Below are 22560 nucleotides of genomic sequence, written 5' to 3'. Positions count from 1 at the left end.
CATTCAATCAATCAATCAAAGCCTTAATCCCATAAGTGGGGTAGGCTGCGTAAACCAAATTTGATTATTCTGTCTTTCTGTGTAATCATCTACAAAAATCTTTCTCCTCCAAATGCAAGAAAACATTAACCTATGTAAAAGTTAGCTTATTCTAAACCATTGTAAATTTATCTCCCCATAATTTACCCTTGATTAGCCCTCTAGTCATTGAGAGATACATATTTAGTTTCAATGATCAACTGCAGGAAAAAGTAGTCTTAGCTTGGTTTGTAATATCCCTGATATTGTAGATAATGACACTTTTGTATGTTTGATTAGCATTTATCTACATTGATGGCCGAATTTGAATCATGTCTGAAGTTGCATGATTCTTTAGGGACCTTAGTGTGGTTGTTTTATATTGTTGATGAACCTAAGGAAGCTGATTTTTTTTGTTTTTCAATGTGCTTTTCTAAAATTTACATTATCAACTTTTGTTCCATTTGTCCAGGAAATGGCTGAAAACGCTTCAACTGTGTTCAATGTCCACGTTCCAGAATTTGTGGATGCCATTTGGGTTGCCTTAAGAGACCCTTCATTAGATGTACGAGAACGTGCTGTGGAAGCATTACGTGCTTGTCTTCGTGTCATTGAGAAACGTGAGACACGTTGGCGTGTTCAATGGTTAGTTTACATATGGTTCAGGAACTGCAATACATACTGGAAGTTGCAGCTATTCTTGTTGTAGAGCCGCTGTATGATAAAAAAATATTAGGTGGACTGTTGATCTCATTTTTAATATTCTTAAATCACATAACGTCATAATTACTACCTCCTCCATTTAGAAACAATTGCAACATTCTATCTGTACGCTAGCCAATGCAGAAGTTCAACTTTTTTATTCTTAATTATTAATAAGTAAAAATTATATAAAGTTGATACTTTGAAAGTATATGTTGAGAGTCTTCAGAATATCTAACAAGATATCACATGATTAAGTTTTGTTTTATAGTGGAGTGTGTGAACAGTGAATAAGTCTAAATGATGCAACTATTTATAAACAAAGAGAATATGATGCTTTGTCATCTTTAGGGTGTTTGTTTGCCGACACTTTTGAATATCAATGGAAATGCATGATACTTATTGATTACATCAATTCTTGTGTTTTATGCTAATGACTCAGACAAATGCAAAGTGATTTTAGTTTTATTATTCGTTATTTAAGAAGTGATGAGCTTCTTTGTTACAAGAGTGTGGTGTCAACTAAAGTTGATCAGGCATAGACCTAGCTATGTGTGATGTGTTGCCCTTCACACTCCTTTGCTTTCTAGTAAATGAGGGTGGAAGAAACAAGAATATGGAAGAAAAAGAGGGGTGGCCTTAGAATTACTATAAAGAATTGAAAACATGTTAATTGTGCACAAGTTTAGTGGATTGAATCATACATGTTAGGCTTTGGTGCGTGTGTAAAGGAATTAGTAGGGTGGGGTGGAGGGTTGAGAGTGTGAGAGAAAGAGTATTAGTGGAGTGGTTCACTTCACATGGTTCGAGTATGAAAATTTCTATTTAAATGACATGAAGATTATTTTTGGACATCCTGAAAAGGAAGATATGTGGACCGAGAAAAGTATATAACACGAGTATGAAGGCGTGGTGGATTTTGCTACAGCCCTCCCAGATTTTCAGTATAAATCCTTTATACTGGCCCAAATTTAGAGTATATTTGAATTTTTAATAATACCAGAATACTCATATTAATATAGAGTATAGATGATGTGCTTATATATATATATATATTATTATTATTATTATTATTATTAGGGTGTTTTTTTTTTTTTTTTTTTTTTTTTTTTAATATTAGACTGTTGGGGGGTTTTTCACAACTCTAGCTGTTGAATGTGTGCAACATGAGTTTTTGTGATTTTTAAACTTATGAATGAGCTACATTGCTAAACAATATGCAGTATTTGAAGGAGTTCAACATAATTGCTTTGATATATATATATTTTTTTTAAAGTACACTCTACTGGGCATTGCTCTTTCTCTCAGTAACCTTTTTTAGGTGTAAAACACTAATTTGGATTGTTTTGGGTACTGTAATTATGGAGTTTGAATGTGTAAAATGTTTGACTATCTGTTATCAAAATCCGTCATATCCAATATTAAGGTGGGTGCCAATTCTTAAGGGGTGGTTTTGGATAAACAACTTCATAGTCTAGTTTTTTTTTTTTTTTTTTTTTTGACAAGTCTTCAATAGTCTAGTTGGTTAAGCTTTTCATAGCCTAGTTCAGTAAACTCTTAATAGGTGACATTGGATCAAATCTCATTTGCATAACTTTTTCTTTGTGGCTTTCTATACATTAAAAAAAAATAAAAAAAAATAAAAAATTACAATTAGGGCATTGCTCATGCTCAATAGCCTCTTTAAGTTTAAAACACTTATTTGGATGGTGTCGGGCAATGTAGTTATTAAGTTTGAAAGTTAAATAATTGTCATGTTCAATTTATATTAAGATGGATGCCAACTAGCCTAGTTATTTAATTTCTTTGGAGGGTAATTGTATATCAAATCACATCTACATCATTTTCTCTTGTGGCTTTCTCTATATAAAAAATTAATAGTAAAACATGTCACAATAATAATTATATATGTATTCTGTCTTTTTATATCATTTTTTCACCTTGAGTTTATTATTTGAGTCTGACATAATTTGTGCCATATTGTAGGTACTACCGTATGTTTGAGGCTACTCAAGAGGGTCTAGGAAAAAACGCTCCAGTTCATAGCATTCATGGTTCCTTACTTGCTGTTGGGGAGCTATTGAGGTTGGTTAGATGGCCAAAGCAAACATTGCTAACTGTATTTGACAGCTTCTTTGATTCAGGAATCCAAGCTCTATTTTTCGAGGATGTTGTATAGTTCTTGGAGCCATACGCCAAGTGCCTTTTTTATGGCTGCACCTATTTTTTTTTTATTTTTTTTATTTTTTTTTTTTTTTTTGTTGGCAATAAACAACTTCATAGCCCGTGGGCTTGATAATTTGTGTCTTTGCTTCTCTTCTTTTAATAAATATAATTTTGCAATACTTATCTGACTTTACTTGAAAAAATTTGCGCATAAAGTCTGTCCTATTTTGCTCGTAAAATATTTAAGTACATGTCATTATGACATGCTTGACACTTATTAATGAGCTTGGTAAGTTTTCTTCTTCGTGATTGCAGCTTGCAGGTCATGATTTTCTGGTTTTCTTTTGTACAGGAATACAGGTGAATTTATGATGTCTAGGTATAGAGAAGTTGCAGATATTGTACTAAGATATCTTGAGCATCGTGATCGGCTTGTTCGTCTTAGCATAACTTCATTGCTTCCTCGCATTGCTCATTTCCTACGTGATCGTTTTGTGACTAATTATTTGACGGTAAGTGACTCGAATTGTTATACTTCCTCCGTTTCTTTTTAGTTGACACATTTTTTAAGTCATATTTGTCAATAAACAAATTCAACCATATTATATTTTTAATTACCGATAAGCAGAAATTAAAAAAAGTTGATATTTTGAAAATATATATCATTACATATAAATAACTAGAAAACGGTCAAAGTCAAAACATGTCAACTAAAAAAAACTGAGTTAGTAATATTTAGATTTGTGTACTTGTTTGTAGCAGCTTCCCTGATCATTATTAATCATTCTTCTCGGACAGATATGCATGGATCATATTCTTGCTGTTCTGAAGATACCTGCTGAGCGGGCCAGTGGTTTCATTGCTCTTGGGGAGATGGCTGGTGCCTTGGATGGGGAACTTGTTCACTATTTGCCGACAATAATGTCTCATTTGCGTGATGCTGTGTGTTCCAAAATCTATTTTCCAACTTTTATTTGTTGTTACATCATGACATTGCCACTAAGTTCTAATTGGTTTTCTTCTCCTAGATTGCTCCTCGTAGGGGTAGACCTTCTTTGGAGGCTTTGGCTTGTGTTGGCTGCATCGCAAAAGCAATGGGGCCAGATATGGAGCCTCACATTCGTGGCCTCTTAGATGCAATGTTCTCTGCTGGTCTTTCATGCCAGCTTGTAGAAGCACTTGAGCAAATCGCCATTAGGTTTGTTTTAAGATTTTCATTGCTTAAGGTAGAGGTGACTAACAGTCTGGAAGAGGCCCAGCTAACCTGCTTCCATTTGGGTTTGGCCCTGAACTCTATCTGATCCAAAATTACTGTGAAAGCGGTTGGGTAATGGGAAGAAGAGTGTTAATTTTACCTGACTGGATTGGTCAGGCCCTGCCTGATTGATGTGACTGGCTCTCATTTGTTTAATTAAATAAAACTGGCTAACTTTACTGGCCTGCCCTGAATCTGATTTGGTTTTAGTTCAGCTGGGGCTAAAACTGGCCTATGGCACAGATTAATCGAGCTATGAGCTGGTCCATCAAGCGAGCGCAGCCTGGCCCAGCCTGTAGCCACCTATAATCAATGAATTACTTGATTGCCTTGCATGCCTGTCAAATTTGTGTCTTGGTTATAAGTTATCTGTTTTTGTATTGCCTCAGTATTCCTTCATTGCTTACAACAATTCAAAGCCGATTGCTGGAATGCATTTCCATTGCTCTTTCGAGGTCTCATCATGCTCAGGTGAAGCCAGCTGTGACGATAGGCCGAGGAAATGTGGTAAATACGCCTTTGCTGATTTCAGATGTCTCTGGCCCTGTTCTCGTGCAACTTGCTTTGCAGACTCTTGCACATTTTAACTTCAAGGTTTGTACCCTGTCATCTCCTAATTAAGCATGGACTAGTTTTCTTTGGTCATATGCTAATGTTTAATTTCTTGTTTATATACCAGGGCCATGATCTTCTAGAGTTTGCAAGGGAATCTGTTACCTCTTACTTGGAAGATGAGGATGCAGTCACTAGGAAAGATGCTGCATTATGCTGTTGCAGATTAGTAGTGAATTCTATTTCTGTAGCATCTACTCAATACACTCCTGCTAGATCTAGCCGAACTGGAGGAAAAAGAAGACGTCTCATTGAGGAGGTATTTACTGTCAAATTATAGTTAACTGCATATGACAGAAAATATGAGGTTGAGAAACACAAAGACAGCAATTAGCTGAGTGTTCAGTGTTTGTTCTCTTTTCTTAGCTTATTTAGGGTATCAAATAGCATGTAGAGGCTAGCTAAAGCTGTCTGCTGTCTAGCTTAATTTCAGAGATTTGGTTCTTGGACTAATAAAAGGGTTATTTGTAGGGCTTGCGTGATAATTTCTCAAAGTTTTTCTCTTTTGAGGACCACATAATTTTGTTTGTGTATTCTCATTCTTGGGGACATCCATTATAGATATGTTAAAGTTTATTTATGAATGGGAGAAACAGTAAAATATACTAACTGATTGGTAAACATGTGTTTTTTGTCCTGCAGATTGTGGAAAAGCTGCTAATAGCTGCTGTTGCTGATGCTGATGTTAGTGTTAGGCTTTCAATTTTCCAATCCTTGCATGAAGATGGAGGTTTTGATGAATATCTGGCTCAAGCTGATTGTTTAAGTGCTATCTTTGCTGCTCTAAATGATGAGGTAACATTTGAACTGTTATGACTTATGAGATATTTGGAGTTTGTTATGATTCTGCATAGTCAGGCTGCCAGCTATTCTGTGTTAGTTTTTCAATTGTAATCATTTGGTGTCATACATCACATCTGATAATTTTTTAAATTTTTTTCGTTGGGTATATATTTAAATTCTTGTAGTGCTCTATAGCTATCTGCTCTTTTTGGTAATTCTTGGGAAATATTGTTTTGGGAATGGGGTGGGTGTAGGACCTATAGGATTAATTTGCTTCCTTGTAGATGTTTCTCAGTGCTCCCTTATACAGTTCTGTTTACTTAATTAGTTTTTCAAGGCCTCTCATTTATATGAGTCTTTCTACAAGTTCCTGACTATGTATTGAGCTGATGGGTAAGGTTGTTCGCTTTTATATCCTGCCTCTTCTACTTAGTAAAAGTGGCCGGGTCACTTAAATAACCTGTATTAAATAATTTCCGGAGAATGGTCTGTATGCTCTTTTGTACTTTATGTGCTGAACTCCTGGAATAGCTTTATTTCGCTTACCAACCAATCTCCTGTGTGCATTTACACCCCTTTTTAAATTCCCCCCAGAAGTATCTGTTATTGAAACTTGGGTGAAGCTGTGAAGGTACACTTCATCTTTCAGTCTTTTCTCCTCTTTGCTTAGCTACCATGGGATCTTATACCATAATTAATTGTCTTTTGTAAAATTACCTAATCTGACTTGTGGTACAGTTTTCCACTTTCATATGCAGAACATGTACAGGAGCATAATTTGCTACCTAGTTTTGTTAAACTATTTTAAAGGTTTACCACCGTACCATGTACCAGTTCACACGTTGCGAGCCATGGTTTACAGAGGGGGGGGGGATGTTAGCGAATTAAGTAATACTGGTCTGGCTTCTAGTTATCTGGATATTCATTTTATTATCCCTGTTTGCTTCTGATGTTTTTCTACTTTTCATATGGTATACTTCATTATTGTTTTCAAGTGCTTATTGTTTGCTTGCAGGATTTTCAAGTTCGTGAATATGCAATCTCAGTTGCTGGCCGATTGTCTGAAAAGAATCCTGCATATGTTCTCCCAGCTTTACGTCGTTATCTCATACAGCTGCTAACATATCTAGAGCAAAGGTAATGATAAAGGCCATAGCTAACAGACACAGCTTATACATCAATGCTAAAATTTGCATGTGTTTTTGGTTGGAAGAATGAAGCCTTTTTGAGCATAACCAACTGATGTTACATTTTTTTGCAGTGTGGACAGCAAATGCAGAGAAGAAAGTGCTAAATCATTGGGGTGCTTAATTCGCAGTTGTGAACGTTTAATACTCCCATATATTGCTCCGATACATAAGGTGGCATAGAAGTTTCTTTCATGGTATGTATGGTTTGTAAAAGTCGAGTTATTGAAGTTTGTTTTGTGTTGAATTTCAGGCTTTAGTGGCAAAACTCCGTGAGGGATCGGCATTGACTGCTAATAGTGGCATTATCACTGGAGTTTTGGTAACTGTTGGAGATTTGGCTAGAGTGGTGAGCTGTTTTTATTTTAGTACGTTATAATTCATAAATTCAATAAGGTTTTTTAAGGTACGTAAGTGCAAGTTTATCAATAGATGTTTGCGGATAAGTAGCTTACAGTAATTGGAAGTGTAATTTAAGTGAAGAAGTAAGTTATTGAGGGCAGAGCTGTTTGTTTTGCCTCTTGGTTTCTTTTTGTCATTTTTTCCTTTTAATTTCCCTTTTTTGAGGCGTTTGTGTAGAACCTTCCCTAGTGTTTCCTCTGGTTATGTTGTAACTTGTAAGTGTCAATTTCTAATTTCTATTATGTTGGCGGTTTAACTCACCCGAGAAGCATTAATTATAAACTTATATGTTCAAAGATAAGGTTTAGATGATTTAAATGGGGAATAAATTGTATTAGTTTTGGCTGTAAATAAGGTGGGTTTGGGAGGGAAAACCTGAATTCAGTGGACTATATTTCAATAGATGTATATATTTGCTTCCAATTCATTTCTTATTCTTAGCATGATAAATCAAACCTTTGTCTCAATGGTCTATTAGAAAAGCTTTGCAGGCATTAGTGTTGTGACAGCAATGCTGTATAGTTATTTACTTATTTTGTTGAATGATTTTTCGGCTGTAGGGCGGCTTTGCCATGAGACAATATATTTCTGAACTAATGCCACTAATAGTAGAAGCTTTAGTGGATGGGGCAGCTGTCACAAAACGAGAAGTTGCAGTTGCGACCCTTGGACAAGTAGTACAGAGCACCGGGTTAGTATCTAATTTACTTTCTAATCAATGTCTTATCATGTATTATGATTTTCTGTTAGACTTGCTAGAGCAGTGGAATATTTTAGTTGAACATAGCATTGTTTTAGGCCATTAGGGTTCACACTCTCACCCTAGTTGAGAGGAGGATATATAAATGTCTGACCTCTTCTGAAAAAATGATACAGGAAATCGCTATTGGATTTTCTGCTATATCATCTCATTTGAAAGGTGCAAATAAGGCTTATGGGTTCTTATTTAAAGATATGGAAGATGTGAACATTTTGCGTCTCCTACTAACTTTTCTGTACAAAAGATTATTGATTTTCTCAATATATGAGTGTGTGTGTGTATATATATATATATATCTTTGAAGACTCAATCTTATTGTGTTTAAAGTGGCTGAGATTTGAAAGTCAATGCACTTGTTGCCTTTATAGTGAGAATGCAGCTTGGATTAAGATTGAATGACCTTTATGCACTCAGGCTATCGTGTAAAATCAATTTATTAATTATATAGCAGTATTGCTGCTTGATGTATGTGTAGAATGGTTCTAACATTTTGCCAAACTAGACATCACTAAATACATCATCCATTTAGATAAGTTGGGCTATGATCTTTATTATGTGCTGAGGCTATCTTGTATTATTCTCTGTGATCTATATAGCTAATGTAAAAATTGATGTATCCTAGTACTTTGAAATTTAGCAGTTAAAACTTATAATCCCAATATAGATTAGTGAATGGTGTACTACATGCTTTGGATCTTACAAGTACTCTTGGCAGGTATGTCATAGCTCCTTACAATGATTACCCTCAGCTGCTTGGATTACTCCTGAAGTTGCTCAATGGTGATTTGGCGTGGTCAACAAGACGAGAAGTGTTGAAGGTATGTTTATTGTTTATAGACTGCTAGGCCTCTGGTATTGATTGCCGCCAACTTACTGACCTCCGTTTCAGGTTCTTGGTATCATGGGTGCATTGGATCCCTATGTTCATAAAAGGAACCAACCGAACTTGCCTGGGGCCCAAACAGAAGTTACCAACACAACCACAGAAACTGGTCAGCACATTCGATCCATGGATGATCTCCCTATGGACCTTTGGCCATCTTTTACAACATCTTCTGAGGACTATTACTCAACGGTACTAGTTTCATCATGACCAGCCTTCATAGAATCATAAAGCATATTGAACCGTCATTTATTTTCTGTTTCACGAGAAGGAAAATATATATAATTTTTTCCTATTCTTGGTCTATAAGTAACACAATTTTTGGCTGTAACTATGATTGCAGGTTGCGATAAATTCCCTCATGCGTGTTCTTAGGGATCCTTCACTTTCTAGCTATCACCAAAAAGTGGTTGGATCCCTCATGTTCATATTTAAGGTAATATGTTATTTTAGTTTGATATTTTTTTTTGTGTGTTGTATATACGGATGATTTTGAATTATATTAAATCCCTAATTGAAGTTTCTTGTTTGATGAGGTCAGTCTATGGGACTGGGCTGTGTGCCATACTTGCAAAAGGTCAGTTTGTTTTTCTCATCCAGTACTCAAATTTATTGTTTCCTTTTGGCAGAGTTAATGTGCTTATATCAACCTTTTTTCCCCTTAATTTAGAGGAGAAAGTTCCAGTCATCTTAATATACCTCATATTCTCAAAAAATATAGGTTGTGTTTGGTAACTAGCTTATTTGAGCAAAATTAGCTTATTTGTCTACATTAACTTATTGATTATTAAATAAGCTAATTCAAGGTGTTTGGTGAGAAGCTCAGTTAAAGAGCTTATTCCACTTAATAAGCTATTTTTTCAATTAGCTTGTTCAATTCTTATAGTGAAATGACACTTAAACCCCATTTAATTTAAAATCCTATATGAACTACCTACCACTCAATTAGCTTATTAGTCATTTCACATAATCAATCAGCTTTAAGCAATTTGCTATTTACCAAACACTAGTATACAATCAGCTAACAAAATAAGTTAGTCAAATCAGTTAACATTAATCAGTCAATTAAAATCAGCTAAAATCAGTTGACACAATCAGCTTCAGCTTTTAGCTTTTCCCAAACACGACCATAGATATTAGTAGGCTCAATGGCAAGGGAATACATTAGATTGTAAGAAATGGCTTAAGAAAAAAAAAGGTTTATTGAAGGTGGATATAATTAATAGCGAGTACTTAGAACATGTGGTTGCATGGATGGTCAAATTAATATTACAATGTTTCGGTTGGTTTATGTGTCTCCAATCATACCTTTGATAAATAATAATAAAAAAATAAAATAAAAGTTTGTGTGAGAAAAACCTTTACAATGCAGAACAACTTTTAAATACAGATACTATATAAAATATGAGTAACGGTGCCTACCAATGTGTATCCTATAGTTTAATAGGGCTGTGAAAAATAAAGGAAAACCTATATCAAAACTGAAAACTGTCAAATCAAAACTAGTATGATGTCTAACTGAACCAAATATTTTGGTTTATAAAAATAATAATAAATCTGGGTGGTTTATATTTTTTGAATTCCGTTTACCTGAATCAACCATATTAATGAATAAATTTGAAATTATTCATTTTAAGATTGTTTGTTTAGTGTTTAACTGACATCCGTTTGATTAGTTAGATTGGTTTTGTTGTGGTTTTCTGTTTTTTGTTTTTACAATTATATGATATATGCATATGTTATATAATGAATCAAAAAAATTAGTCAAACTTAGTAAAAACTTGTTTATTTTGAATACTACAACACAATAGTGGAAACACCTTTTTCTTGTTTTTGGTTTTTTCTTTTTAAAAAAAAGGAAACGGAAAGCAAAAAACAACAAACAACAAACAATTCCAAACAAGCCTTCGCTTTCAAATATGGTTAACCGAATCGATTTGCACGCCCCTTCCTTTTGTGTTTCGTGGACATTATATGAACCTTGCTTCAACTTGTCTCTAAAATTCTAAAACAGTGAACGTAATTTTTATTTACAACAGTTATCGAACTGATTTATGTTGGTGCAGACAAAGTTCCTGGTTTCTGGAAACCTTTTAGATTCAAATGTCACTCCAATTGTTTCAAAATTTTTAGGATATATGCTTTATTAGCTTGCTAAATATGGGATACATATCTGGTTTATGCTACACTCCTGAACAACAAGATTAAATTACAGGGAAACATAAAAACATTAATTCACTGTGGCTTTTTATCTTTAGAATTTCTGATTCATCTATGCTTTATTTAACTCTATCTATTTACGCATAGTCCAATTGTCAATGGTGTTTAGCTGTGCTACAGTTAAGGATTATGTAAGTCTGGTTCTTTTCCCAATTCATCTGTAATTTGACCTGTATTGCAATGTAGGTTTTGCCGGATCTTTTCCAAATCGTTCGAGCTTGTGATGATAACTTGAAGGACTTTATTACGTGGAAATTTGGAACATTGGTATCTATTGTGCGTCAGGTAATGAGGCTTTTCTTTCTTAGCTCATGACGTGCAATTTTTGAGCTTGTACTCACATGATCTGTTGGAGTGCATGCTATAACAAAATAAGTTCTCCTATGCAGCATATCCGTAAATATCTTGTAGACCTGCTTGCTCTAATTGCTGAGCTATGGTCTTCCTTTTCTTTGCCAGCAGTCAACCGTTCTGTGCGTGGTTTGCCTGTAAGCTTTGCATTCTTTTTCTTTTCCTAATTGTGTAACAACTTTTTCACTTGTAACATTATGCACCCTTACCATTCCCAGGTTTTGCATTTGGTAGAACAACTCTGTGTGGCACTAAACGATGAATTTAGGACATATCTTCCTGTTATTCTTCCACGCTGCATACAAGTTCTCAGTGATGCAGAAAAGTGCAATGATTATACTTATGTTCCAGATATTCTCCACACTCTTGAAGTTTTTGGAGGTGTGATAAATATTTATTAGAGTTCATGCTTTGTGGCAGTATGGATGTGTAAGACATTCTTCAGAAACTTTGTTATTTGTGCTGATGCTATGATTTTTTATTTTTTGATACAGGAACATTAGATGAACATATGCATCTGCTTCTTCCGGCACTCATCCGTCTTTTCAAAGTGGATGCTTCAGTGGAGATAAGACGTGCATCAATTAAAACTCTTACTAGATTAATTCCTAGAGTGCAGGTTGTTATCTCTGATTATAATTCTATCATGTATTAATTCTTCTGCTTTTGGTCCTATTTAACACCTTTGCTTTGATTTATATTCCCTTTCTTTAGGTTGCTGGCCATATATCGTCTCTTGTTCATCACTTGAAGCTCGTTTTGGATGGGTTAGTTTCTCATCTGGATTTCTTATCAGTTTTGTGACGATACTTTGTCCTAAACTTGAGGAAACAGATGGAATGGGAGAATGCATAGAAAATACTAAACTATGTCAGCCTGTCAGCATGTATTATCATAGTAATTCCCAGAATGCCATGTTTATAAACTGCCAAAATGGACTCTCTCTCTCACTCTCTTTACACACACCCATACACATACACGCACTCGCACATAGTGCACATACTGTGTGCTAGCATTAATTTGTAAATAGAATAAACTTTCCTGTCCGTCTGTAACTCGATTGGAGTTGTCATGAAGACTAAGGCAAGGTTGGGTTGGAGAGGTTGGATTTGCTTCCAGAAATATTCCTGTTTAGGGGTGTGATATCTTATTTTAACAGTTGTAGAGCATCTTGAGTCACTGTTGTGAAATTTTGATAGAATACCCTTCTAAAGTTCAGTTCACCATGCTTGCTTATATTAAGGAGTTAAGGTTCATATAGTGGTGTTTTGGCATGGATGACAAAACAATAATAACTTTGTATCCCTTTAATCGCCTCAAGCTTAGGAAGGGGAAGCAGTCTTTAGCTTGCAGGTTTTGCTTTGTAAATCAAAGTTGAACCTAAAGGATATTATTTGGTGGTTTGATTAAACTACATGGGTGGTATGCTATCTCTTAATACTACCTCCGTTGCATGTTAAGTGCAACAAAGAGGCTTGCACACTTCCCAAGAAAAAAAATGAAAAAGTTGATTAGCAAAAATGTAGGCATGTGATTATGACAGGATTAGTAAATTAAAATCTCAACCCAACCATCATTATCACCCACTGCATCACCAACACCACCCATTTTCGCCACTATCAACAGACACACCACCAACCCCCGTACGAACCACCAAAAGTACCATACCAACCCACCACACTACCTCCAAGATCCTAAAACCCACCTTAGAACTACTGAAAACCCCGCCATAACCACCAAAACCACCACCCATCCCGAAGCCACCTCAAACCCACTAATAAAACCGGTCATAATTCCCCCAAATTCACCTCCCATATTTGCCAATTTTGCTTTAGATTTGAGTTTTCAAACTTAATATTTCATTCCGATCCCCTTTTGGGTTTTCAATTTCTAGGGTTTTAATTTCAATTTCGACAAGGGGGGCGGGGACTCTCACGAGGAGGGGCAGCGACTCTAACGGGAGGGGTTAGAGGTCGAAACGGCGGCCTTTGGTGGTCGTAGTCGATTGTTTGTGGTGGTCTTGGTGTTGGTGGTGAACGGGTGGTGTTGGTGGTATGGTTTCGGTGGTGTTGATGGTAGAATTGATGATCTTGGGTTGGTGGTGTTTGCGGTGGTCGTTGATGATGATGGTGGTTCTGTTTTCAGGTATAAGAGAAGAAAGGGGGTAGGAGAGAGAAGGGGGTGATTATTTGATTAATTGAATTTGGGTTAGTAAATTAAGTATTGTTATTAATTTTAAATTGGGGGTATTGTGGTAATTTCATTTTAAAAAACTTGCCTAAAAAGGAAAGAAATTTTTGTTGCACATAAAGTGTAGCATCTGTTTTTGGAAAATGTTGCACAAAACATGTAACGGAGGTAGTATAACATCTGTCATGTTTAAATTGGGAGGTCTAAAATTTAAAGTGATTTATGCAGCTCATGAAATTTTACAATTTTTAAGCCTTGCCCAGTTACGCTTCACACTTTCAGGAAAAATGATGAGCTCCGGAAGGATGCTGTTGATGCACTTTGTTGTCTTGCGCATGCCCTTGGTGAGGACTTTGCTATTTTCATCCCATCCATTCACAAGCTTTTGCTGAAGCATAGGTTGCGGGTACTTCATCTTTGTCCTGGTTTAAAGTTCTTTCTTTCTTTGTTTGTGATTGATATATGATAGCCTTTTCTTTTCTTCTCATATCTGGTCTATGATATTTGACTTTTCCAGCACAAGGAATTTGAAGAGATAGAAGGGCGCTTTCGGCGACGAGAACCTCTAATTTCTGGAAGTACGGCTGCTCAAAGATTAAGCCGACGCCTTCCTGTAGAAGTTATAAGTGATCCTCTGAATGATGCAGAATATGATCCTTATAGTGATGGATGTGACATGCTCCGAGATGTCAAAAGCCATCAGGTGCTTTCTTCTTTAGCTTTTGAAACTTAGTCACCTATTTGCTAACAATGATTCCTTGTTTCTTGTCCACTAAACAATTTGCTATATATATACTTGAAGAATATTATCATTTTGAGACTACTATGTCAGATGCTGTTTTAGTCTCTTGTAAACAACACCTAGTCCTGACTCAAAAGACAGGCCAAATTGCCAATAGCTGGATACTGCTTTTCAGGAAGAGGGGCACTCCACAAATTTATTTATATTTTTATTAAAAAAGTAGCACACTACACCGAAATGCACACACAATAAAGAGACCAACACCCTCTAGCTAACGGTGTCTTGTGTACATATCAACTTAATCAGGTCAATGATGGACGTTTACGTACTGCTGGGGAGGCTTCTCAGCGTAGTACTAAAGAAGATTGGGCTGAATGGATGAGGCATTTTAGTATTGAACTACTTAGAGAATCTCCTTCTCCAGCTTTAAGAACTTGTGCTAGGCTTGCACAGTTACAGGTACGTTCACATATAAAGCTGCCTCACTTCAACACTTCTATTATGATTTTCTTTTTTAATCCCAGGGATCTCCAGCCTTTTGTTGGGAGAGAACTATTTGCTGCTGGTTTTGTCAGTTGTTGGGCTCAACTTAATGAGACAAGTCAAAAGCAGTTGGTTCGACAATTGGAGACAGCATTTTCTTCACCAAATATACCCCCTGAGATTCTGGCAACTCTTCTTAATCTGGTATTCAATCATGTTCTATTGTGTGTTTTTAATTCAATCGTGGGGTTTTGTAATGGCAATACTTTGCATTTCAATTTGTCATTTTGACTTCTTGTAATGCATCATGCATGTTGGTATTTTTGCATTCATTGTCACCGTCTGTGTTCATTATTCTCCCTTTCCGCTTACCCCGCTTTTCAGACTTTCTCATATTCCTTTCCATTCGCCTATGAAATGCAAAGGGGTAAGTTAGAGCCTATTCCAAAGCTGTTGCACTTACTGAAATTTTCCAGATTAGAAGCTTGGGTCTGGATGGGGGAGTATAGTGGGAGTACTTTTAAAAGAAATTTCACTTTAATAAGTTGTGCCTGGGCTTACTGTTCCATCTTCCTTGTATATCTTTCACCTATTTATTACTTGTAACTAATTTAAAATACTTGTTTTATCAAAAAAATAAAATAAAAAATTGTTAATTATCTTTCCATGCACTACACCATTCAAATTTAACCATCCTGAGCTCCTGACTATCTTTTACTTATTTTGTACGTATAATTGTTTTAAAGTGGTTTGAGTTGAGGAAATAAACACAATAACTTCCTTAGTAGTGGAATAAGACCTCATCCTTAGGAATTGATGCACCCCAATTGTTAGATGTTTATATATACTTTTTAGTATAGATAAACTAGAGGACACAAAACTTATGTTCCGGTTTATAATTTTCTTTCTATTTTGTATACAGATATTTCTTTCTTTTATTGTTATCATAATTAATTCAAGCATGTCACCATTTTTTTTATCTCTTCCATTGACCAATGCGTGGTTCCCGCAGGCGGATGCACGATCTGCATGGTGCAACCCTTCCCAAAAAAAAAAGAAACTGAAAGAACATTGTTTAGAAATGTAAAGAACATTTAGTTAAAGTTAAAAGAACATGTTATAGAATTGTAAAGAACATTGTATAGAAATGTAAAGAACATTTCTATAAAATGAAAAGAACATGTTATAGAATGTTAAATGATGTTTTTTATCTTCATTTTCTTAGATTGTTAGTATAATGTACTTTTATTTGTGACATAGTGTTAATTGTTTATTTTGAAATGTTTTTTGAATTTTGTCTTTAGATTATGGTGGTTGAATAAAAATAATGTTCATTACATTAAACTATCATTATAGGTGATCAAAAATTCGGGTCGGGCCGGGCCTTAACATGATATCTCGTGCCCAACCCCGGAAAATATAGCGGTCTTTTTGGGCTTTCTTCGGGTCGGGTTTGGATTTTTAACTAATAATGCATTTTTAGGCTTGCTCAAACCCACCTTATTTTTGGGTCGGATCGGGCCGGGCTGAAGTTGACCACCTCTAATTATCATGTTCTTTATTAATATTACAAATGTTCTTTAGATATATATAAAGAACATAAAGTTTGATGTTTTTTTTTACAAAATAGCTATAGGTTCTTTACAAAACAACTATATGTTCATTACAATACAATAATATGTGATGTTCTGTATAAAATAGCTAGATGTTCTTTATAAAATAACAGTATGTTCTTTACTGAACAATTAAATGTTCATTCCGCCTTTTTAAAAAGAAAGCGGATGCACGGAGCATTGTGCATCCGCCTTCATGGAAAAAATTTCATCTTAATTGTATGTTTTGATGAAATCCAATTATAATGTCTTCGATATTTTTGTCATCTGGTCTTTTTAGGCAGAGTTCATGGAACATGACGAGAAACCTCTACCTATTGATATACGTCTCCTTGGAGCTCTTGCTGAGAAGGTACGGTTTTATCGTTGTTTCAATATTGTCCTGTTTGTTCATTTCTTCAGCAGCCTGTGACTGAAGATGATTGTAGATGGATATTCAAATAACTTGGTTACTTCTTTCAATAAACTATCAGTGTAGAGCATTCGCCAAGGCATTACACTACAAGGAAATGGAGTTTGAAGGTCCTCGTTCTAGAAACATGGACGCCAATCCGGTTGCTGTCGTTGAAGCACTTATCCATATTAATAATCAGTTGCATCAGCATGAGGTTGTGAAGATTCTCTGATATTTTTTTGTTTTTCAATTAAATCCACACTGTATGGTTTGTTTTACTGTTTGTTAATTGTTGTCTCATGTGTAGGCTGCTGTAGGAATTTTGACCTATGCACAACAGCATTTAGATGTTCAATTGAAGGAGTCATGGTAAGGATTAACTGATCTTTAAAATCCTTTTTGCTAGTTGCTTTGTCTTTGCATGATTCAATTTTTCTTGTTTTCTAATTTAGGTATGAGAAGTTACAACGCTGGGATGATGCTTTGAAGGCTTATACAGCAAAAGCAGCTCAAGCAACAAATCCTCATGCTTTACAGGAAGCTACATTAGGTATAAGATCTTATTGATCCCTATCAGTATCAGCAGTTAGTCTTTGGTTTAGGTTTTTCAGTTGGTTTCCACTTTCCAGAATTATCTTTGTTTCTTTTGCTGGTGGGGGATGAATTAGGTTATTCAACATCTTATTTTTGATTTGTTGTATCAAATTGGTTTACTGCTTTCTCTTATTTCAGCATCTCCCCACATTTTTGAACATATGTATGAGAGCCAGCTAGGTTTATTAATGACTACCTCTTGCTCTGCTTGTGTGTCTCTTACGCTTTAACAGACTAATTTCTAGTTCTGCTTGTATGCAGCTAACATCTATTATCCTTGTTATTTTAAAAGTATATGTGGTGCGGGGGCACAACTTTCATGTTAGGGATTCTCTTCATAATCTGAAAATAATATACGTAACATTCCATGCATTCTCGTCATTTTCTGACAGTAAGGCATCAGCCAATCTCTTTGATATTAGTATCTCTAGTATTTTTTGCCCTCCACTTCCCGCAAACCAAAGAGGCCTGAACATTAATGTATGTCAATATGATTCATGTGAATTTGGTACGATGGTACTTTTTGTTTTGCTATTAGTATTTGTACCATGTTAAGAGTCTCAGACTTGTGATGTAATTCAATAATATACCTATCTGTCACTTGTCCAACTTTCACTCAGAGCCCTCCTGCATTATTAATGCATTGATTAGAAAGTTAAATCTCTAATTCTTTTGGTTTTTGCAGGGAGAATGAGGTGCCTTGCAGCACTTGCCCGCTGGGAAGAGCTTCACACACTGTGTAAGGATTATTGGACTCCAGCTGAGCAAGCAGCTAGATTGGAAATGGCACCAATGGTTAGTTTCTTCAGTTCGTTGAATTCGTTGGATCAATGTCTTGCCTTATTTTCCTACAGATTTTTTTTGGAATTTATTTTTGAGCTCATATTAGAGAAAGGAATTTTTAATGCTGCTTTGGTGCACTATATTTCCTTTTTATTTTAACCGAGGTTACTTTTCCAGGCTGCCAGTGCTGCTTGGAACATGGGTGAGTGGAATCAAATGGAAGAATATGTTAAAAGCCTTGACGATGGTGATGAAACAAAATTTCGTGTTTTGGTAAATACATCTGCTACTGGTGATGGAAGCAGTAACGGTACATTCTTTCGGGCTGTTCTATTTGTTCGGCGTGGAAAGGTGGGTTTTAAATCTTTTTTTATCTTGTTGTATCAAATGAATTTATTTAATATTTGCTTTTTTTTTTTTTTCTTGACACGATCTATTTCCTTCCTTTTCAGTATGATGAAGCTCGAGAATATGTTGAGAGGGCAAGAAAGTGCTTGGCCACAGAGCTGGCAGCTCTGGTAATGTCTAATTCAGGAATTGCTTTCCGTATAAGAATGCCTTACCAAGCAAAATAAATTCACAAAGCTACCCATATCTTGTTTTGATGCTAGAAAAATTAGGGTCCATCTTGCGCTGAATGTCTATCAATGCTACTTGTTCTTGCAATGGTTAACTACCAGGCAATATGTAGATATAAGATATACAAGCTCTTAAAAAAGGCTGAAGTTCTGGAAATTGCTAGGAGTGACTAATGGAGTGAAAAAATACAGGGAAGATAATTATTGGAAATTAATAGATACCAGAAAAGGTCAATTTGAACCACGAAGCCTAGATTCTGAATCTAAAGTAAAGGTTGATTTCTGATTTGCAGAAAACTTGTAGTTTTTATGCGAAAGAAATTAGTTGTCCACATCCAATATAAGCTACTCCCATCTGCATAAATGTGAGCCAAATCACATGAAAGCCAGCTTTCATTTAATGTGATTTGGGGTGACTTTCTGGTATTTGGATGAATAGGTCCCTTTGGGTACAAGATTTCTATTGTGGGGTGGATGCATTAGTTTACATTCCTTGTGGATGTTGAATTATAATCTGCTCACTGCCCAGGCTTGGTTGCTTGGCATGCAATAAGTGAAAAGAGGAGGTCTGCGTTGGCTACCAATGTTTAGGATACTACTTCCTCTGTTTTTTGTGTTGCCTAGCATAACTTGAACTGTTAATATCTTTAATTATGCATTTGTAACTAAAATAAAGTGTCATATCCATGAGTGTCGAGGGTCCGACACAGGTACTTGAGAGGTAAAATGAAGAGTCTGAGTCACATAGCTTCTATTTACTGGTGACTTTATGGAAAGCATGAACCTCCTACTTGTTAAGTATGTTCCTAATATAACCAAAACTCTTATTTATAGGTTCTTGAGAGTTATGAGCGCGCATACAGCAATATGGTCCGTGTTCAACAATTGTCAGAACTAGAGGAGGTAATTGAGCAATCCTATTAAAAATTTAGAGGTGTATTTTATCCTTTTCTAATCACTGTTATCAAATTCCTATTGGCCAGGTGATTGATTATTGTACTCTACCTGTTGGTAATCCAGTCGCAGAGGGGCGCCGTACACTTATACGGAATATGTGGACTCAACGCATACACGGAGTGAAGCGTAATATTGAGGTTGATCTGTTGTTTTTCAGTCTCTTTTGCCGCAAGTATAGCAGTCTGTTCCACCTACCTAAAAAACTGTTGGGTTTGTTATAGAGCTTGCTGAGTCCAATAAGCTCAATTTAAGCTATACAATGATCTTATTTTATAGTACCAATATTGAAGCATCAAAAATCTGCCAGCATTTTTCCAAAAATACATGTTACTCACTGTGTTAGTTACATTGCCTTTCCTGTTCTTCCATTTTAGTTTTGGTTGCGTCGATTATTGTTGTTATAGTTCTGTTCTAGCGGACTGAGAAAGTACCTATTGCCTATATTTAAGATTTATTATTGTGTTTGGAATTTGAAGGTATGTTTTTAACTTCTGTACACTTGGATCTGTAGGTTTGGCAACATCTATTGGTAGTAAGAGCACTTGTCCTACCTCCAGCCGAAGACACCGAAACATGGTTGAAATTTTCTTCTCTGTGCCGAAAAAGTGGACGGATCAATCAAGCCAAATCCACATTAATTAAACTTCTTCAGGTAGCGGTGCATTCATTTAATATCCATTACAATATTTGAAAATTCTCGGTTATATCAATGACAAGTATAATTATATTTGTACAACATTTAAAAATGATGTGCATACAGCTCATTTATAAATCTGCAGTAACTTATACAATCAAAATTTGTCATTTTCAACTTCCGTTATTATTGATGGTTTTTGCTGTCTCACTTTTGTCTAGTATGATCTTGAAACATCTCCGAGAAATGTACATTACCGTGGACCTCCTCAAGTGATGCTTGCGTACTTGAAATATTTATGGTCACTTGGGGAGGATCACAAGCGACGGGATGCATTTGCAAGGTTGCAGGTACCATGAGATCTCATTATAGTCCAGGCTGACTAGAAAACAAGCTGTGGTCTTAAATTAACCCACACCTTTAAATGTATGCAGGGTTTGGCCAACGAACTTTCTAGTGTGTCAAGTATTCTGCCCACCTCTCAAACATCATTGATAAATGCTTCTACACCAGCCACTCCTCTTGTTGCCCGTGTATATCTCAAACTTGGCACTTGGCAACGCGAACTCACTCCAATACTTGATGACGAATCCATTCAAGGTAGCCATTTTTTATGGATATTTTGTGGATAGATGATAAATTTGTTGAACTTTTTTTGTGATGATTTAATCTACTATCGTTTGCAGACATAATTGGTTCATTAGGAAAAGCTACGCAGTGTGCACCTAATTGGGGGAAAGCTTGGCACTCTTGGGCTTTATTTAATACAGCCGTTATGTCACATTATACACTTGGAGGTTTTGCAAGTACAGTAGGGCAGTTTGTTGTTGCCGCTGTCACTGGATACTTCCACTCTATAGCATGTGCCGCAAATTCTAAAGATGTTGATGACAGTTTGCAGGTAGATTCTAATGCCAAAGTACTGCTTGAGCCTTGTATCTGTCTATAATGCCCTTAAAGAAGTTGAGATTTCGAGGTTCAGTGCCTTAACACGTCAACGTTTGGTGAATTACACATTTTGGTTTTTTGTTATACTATTTAATCCCCTAATGCTCAGAAATGAATTGAAATTTACTCAATTTATGTTGGTCAACCCTTGCTATTTTTTTAATCCTGCTTAGACAACCAGCTTAGGAAATTAAAAATTCAATAAGGAGCAATACGGTTATAATAAATACAAGTTGGTGCATTTAATTAATGAGATGTGGTAGTGGAGGAAAAAATATTTTAACTTTTAATTTTTTTTTTTATTATTTCATAGGAGATAGTGTTGTCATAAATGCTTTTTGGTAAATACTCCTTCCATTTGTTCAAATCACTTGCATTTTGTGCAGTCTCCAATGCACATGTTTGACCAAATCATATCTTGAATTGCGCATATATTATGAAAAATTTATATTTGGATATCACATGTTCAAACAATTATAAGTAGCAATAGATGGTCAAAGGTTTTTAGCAAGAATAGTAGTTCTAACAAAAAAGAACAGAGGTAGTATAATAATAAAAAAAAATGGCAATATTATGGAGGAAAAAATTTTCTGTGAAAATCTTCACTTTAGTGTGTATTCTTAGCAAGTGTAGATTTTTCATTTCTGCTTATCGTGTTTTCTAAAGTATCTATTGTCTCTTGTGTTATTCAAATTTGGTTACTTATAAGCTACATGGTCCTGCTTTGGGTGAATGAACCTTTTCTTCCTTAACTCTCCTTTCATTATGACTTAATGACCTTTGTGAATGTTATGATGTGGCATTTCTCATTCTGCAGTCTAAGTATTTGTTTGTCCTTCCGTATCCAGAGTTTTCTTTGTATGAATTGACTCTATGAGACACATGACCAAACTTCCTTTCCTGTGTAGGACATACTCCGTCTTCTTACTCTGTGGTTCAATCATGGGTCAACTGCTGAGGTTCAAATGGCTCTTCAAAGGGGATTTCAACTTGTCAGCATAGACACTTGGCTTGTTGTTTTACCTCAAATTATTGCTCGGATTCATTCTAACAATCATGCTGTTAGAGAACTCATACAATCTCTTTTAGTGCGGATTGGACAAAACCATCCTCAGGTTCACCTTTATTATAATTCATAATAATAACTGCCAGTGCTATGATTATAACAAAATTGTTGAAAGATATGTATTACTGGAGCTGTTAAGTACATTTACTGTCCTGATAACGACTAAAAAAAAAGGCTTATTTTTTATTGAGGACTAGCTAAACATTTTAAAGAGAGAAATGCATATAATTGATTATAAG

At 35.5% G+C, this 22560-nt stretch overlaps 1 protein-coding gene across 5 annotated transcripts in view; it reads left to right on the top strand.

The window, feature by feature from the left end:
* Positions 1-22560, top strand: part of LOC110685010 (serine/threonine-protein kinase TOR-like) — a 38338-nt gene that overhangs the window by 1657 nt on the left and 14121 nt on the right. For 3 of the 5 annotated variants that reach the window (XR_002503905.1, XM_021861467.1, XM_021861465.1), the window contains exons 4-41: positions 491-663; positions 2707-2805; positions 3239-3398; positions 3685-3828; positions 3915-4084; positions 4531-4735; positions 4821-5012; positions 5396-5548; positions 6552-6673; positions 6798-6897; positions 6977-7072; positions 7686-7816; positions 8601-8703; positions 8775-8960; positions 9112-9204; positions 9310-9345; positions 11175-11273; positions 11378-11476; positions 11558-11720; positions 11834-11958; positions 12054-12106; positions 13812-13935; positions 14047-14232; positions 14578-14958; positions 16648-16719; positions 16841-16975; positions 17069-17130; positions 17214-17311; positions 18041-18150; positions 18316-18489; positions 18591-18656; positions 19551-19619; positions 19700-19810; positions 20185-20325; positions 20529-20657; positions 20742-20907; positions 20994-21208; positions 22164-22370. Coding sequence is in view for 4 of the 5 variants with exons in the window: in XM_021861467.1 (XP_021717159.1) it covers positions 491-663; positions 2707-2805; positions 3239-3398; positions 3685-3828; positions 3915-4084; positions 4531-4735; positions 4821-5012; positions 5396-5548; positions 6552-6673; positions 6798-6897; positions 6977-7072; positions 7686-7816; positions 8601-8703; positions 8775-8960; positions 9112-9204; positions 9310-9345; positions 11175-11273; positions 11378-11476; positions 11558-11720; positions 11834-11958; positions 12054-12106; positions 13812-13935; positions 14047-14232; positions 14578-14958; positions 16648-16719; positions 16841-16975; positions 17069-17130; positions 17214-17311; positions 18041-18150; positions 18316-18489; positions 18591-18656; positions 19551-19619; positions 19700-19810; positions 20185-20325; positions 20529-20657; positions 20742-20907; positions 20994-21208; positions 22164-22370 (5148 nt within the window). In the remaining variant the exon portion in view is untranslated. Of the gene's footprint in view, positions 1-490; positions 755-2706; positions 2806-3238; positions 3399-3684; positions 3829-3914; positions 4085-4530; positions 4736-4820; positions 5013-5395; positions 5549-6551; positions 6674-6797; positions 6898-6976; positions 7073-7685; positions 7817-8600; positions 8704-8774; positions 8961-9111; positions 9205-9309; positions 9346-11174; positions 11274-11377; positions 11477-11557; positions 11721-11833; positions 11959-12053; positions 12107-13811; positions 13936-14046; positions 14233-14577; positions 14959-16647; positions 16720-16840; positions 16976-17068; positions 17131-17213; positions 17312-18040; positions 18151-18315; positions 18490-18590; positions 18657-19550; positions 19620-19699; positions 19811-20184; positions 20326-20528; positions 20658-20741; positions 20908-20993; positions 21209-22163; positions 22371-22560 lie in introns of those variants that run through there. The other 2 variants (XM_021861466.1, XM_021861468.1) reach the window with 2 other exon arrangements.

The sequence above is a fragment of the Chenopodium quinoa genome, unplaced genomic scaffold (assembly GCF_001683475.1).
Source record: "Chenopodium quinoa cultivar QQ74 unplaced genomic scaffold, ASM168347v1, whole genome shotgun sequence".
NCBI classification, from domain to species: domain Eukaryota; kingdom Viridiplantae; phylum Streptophyta; class Magnoliopsida; order Caryophyllales; family Amaranthaceae; genus Chenopodium; species Chenopodium quinoa.
The sequence above is the reverse complement of the archived record's forward strand: the minus strand, read 5'-3'. Positions and strand labels throughout refer to the sequence as shown.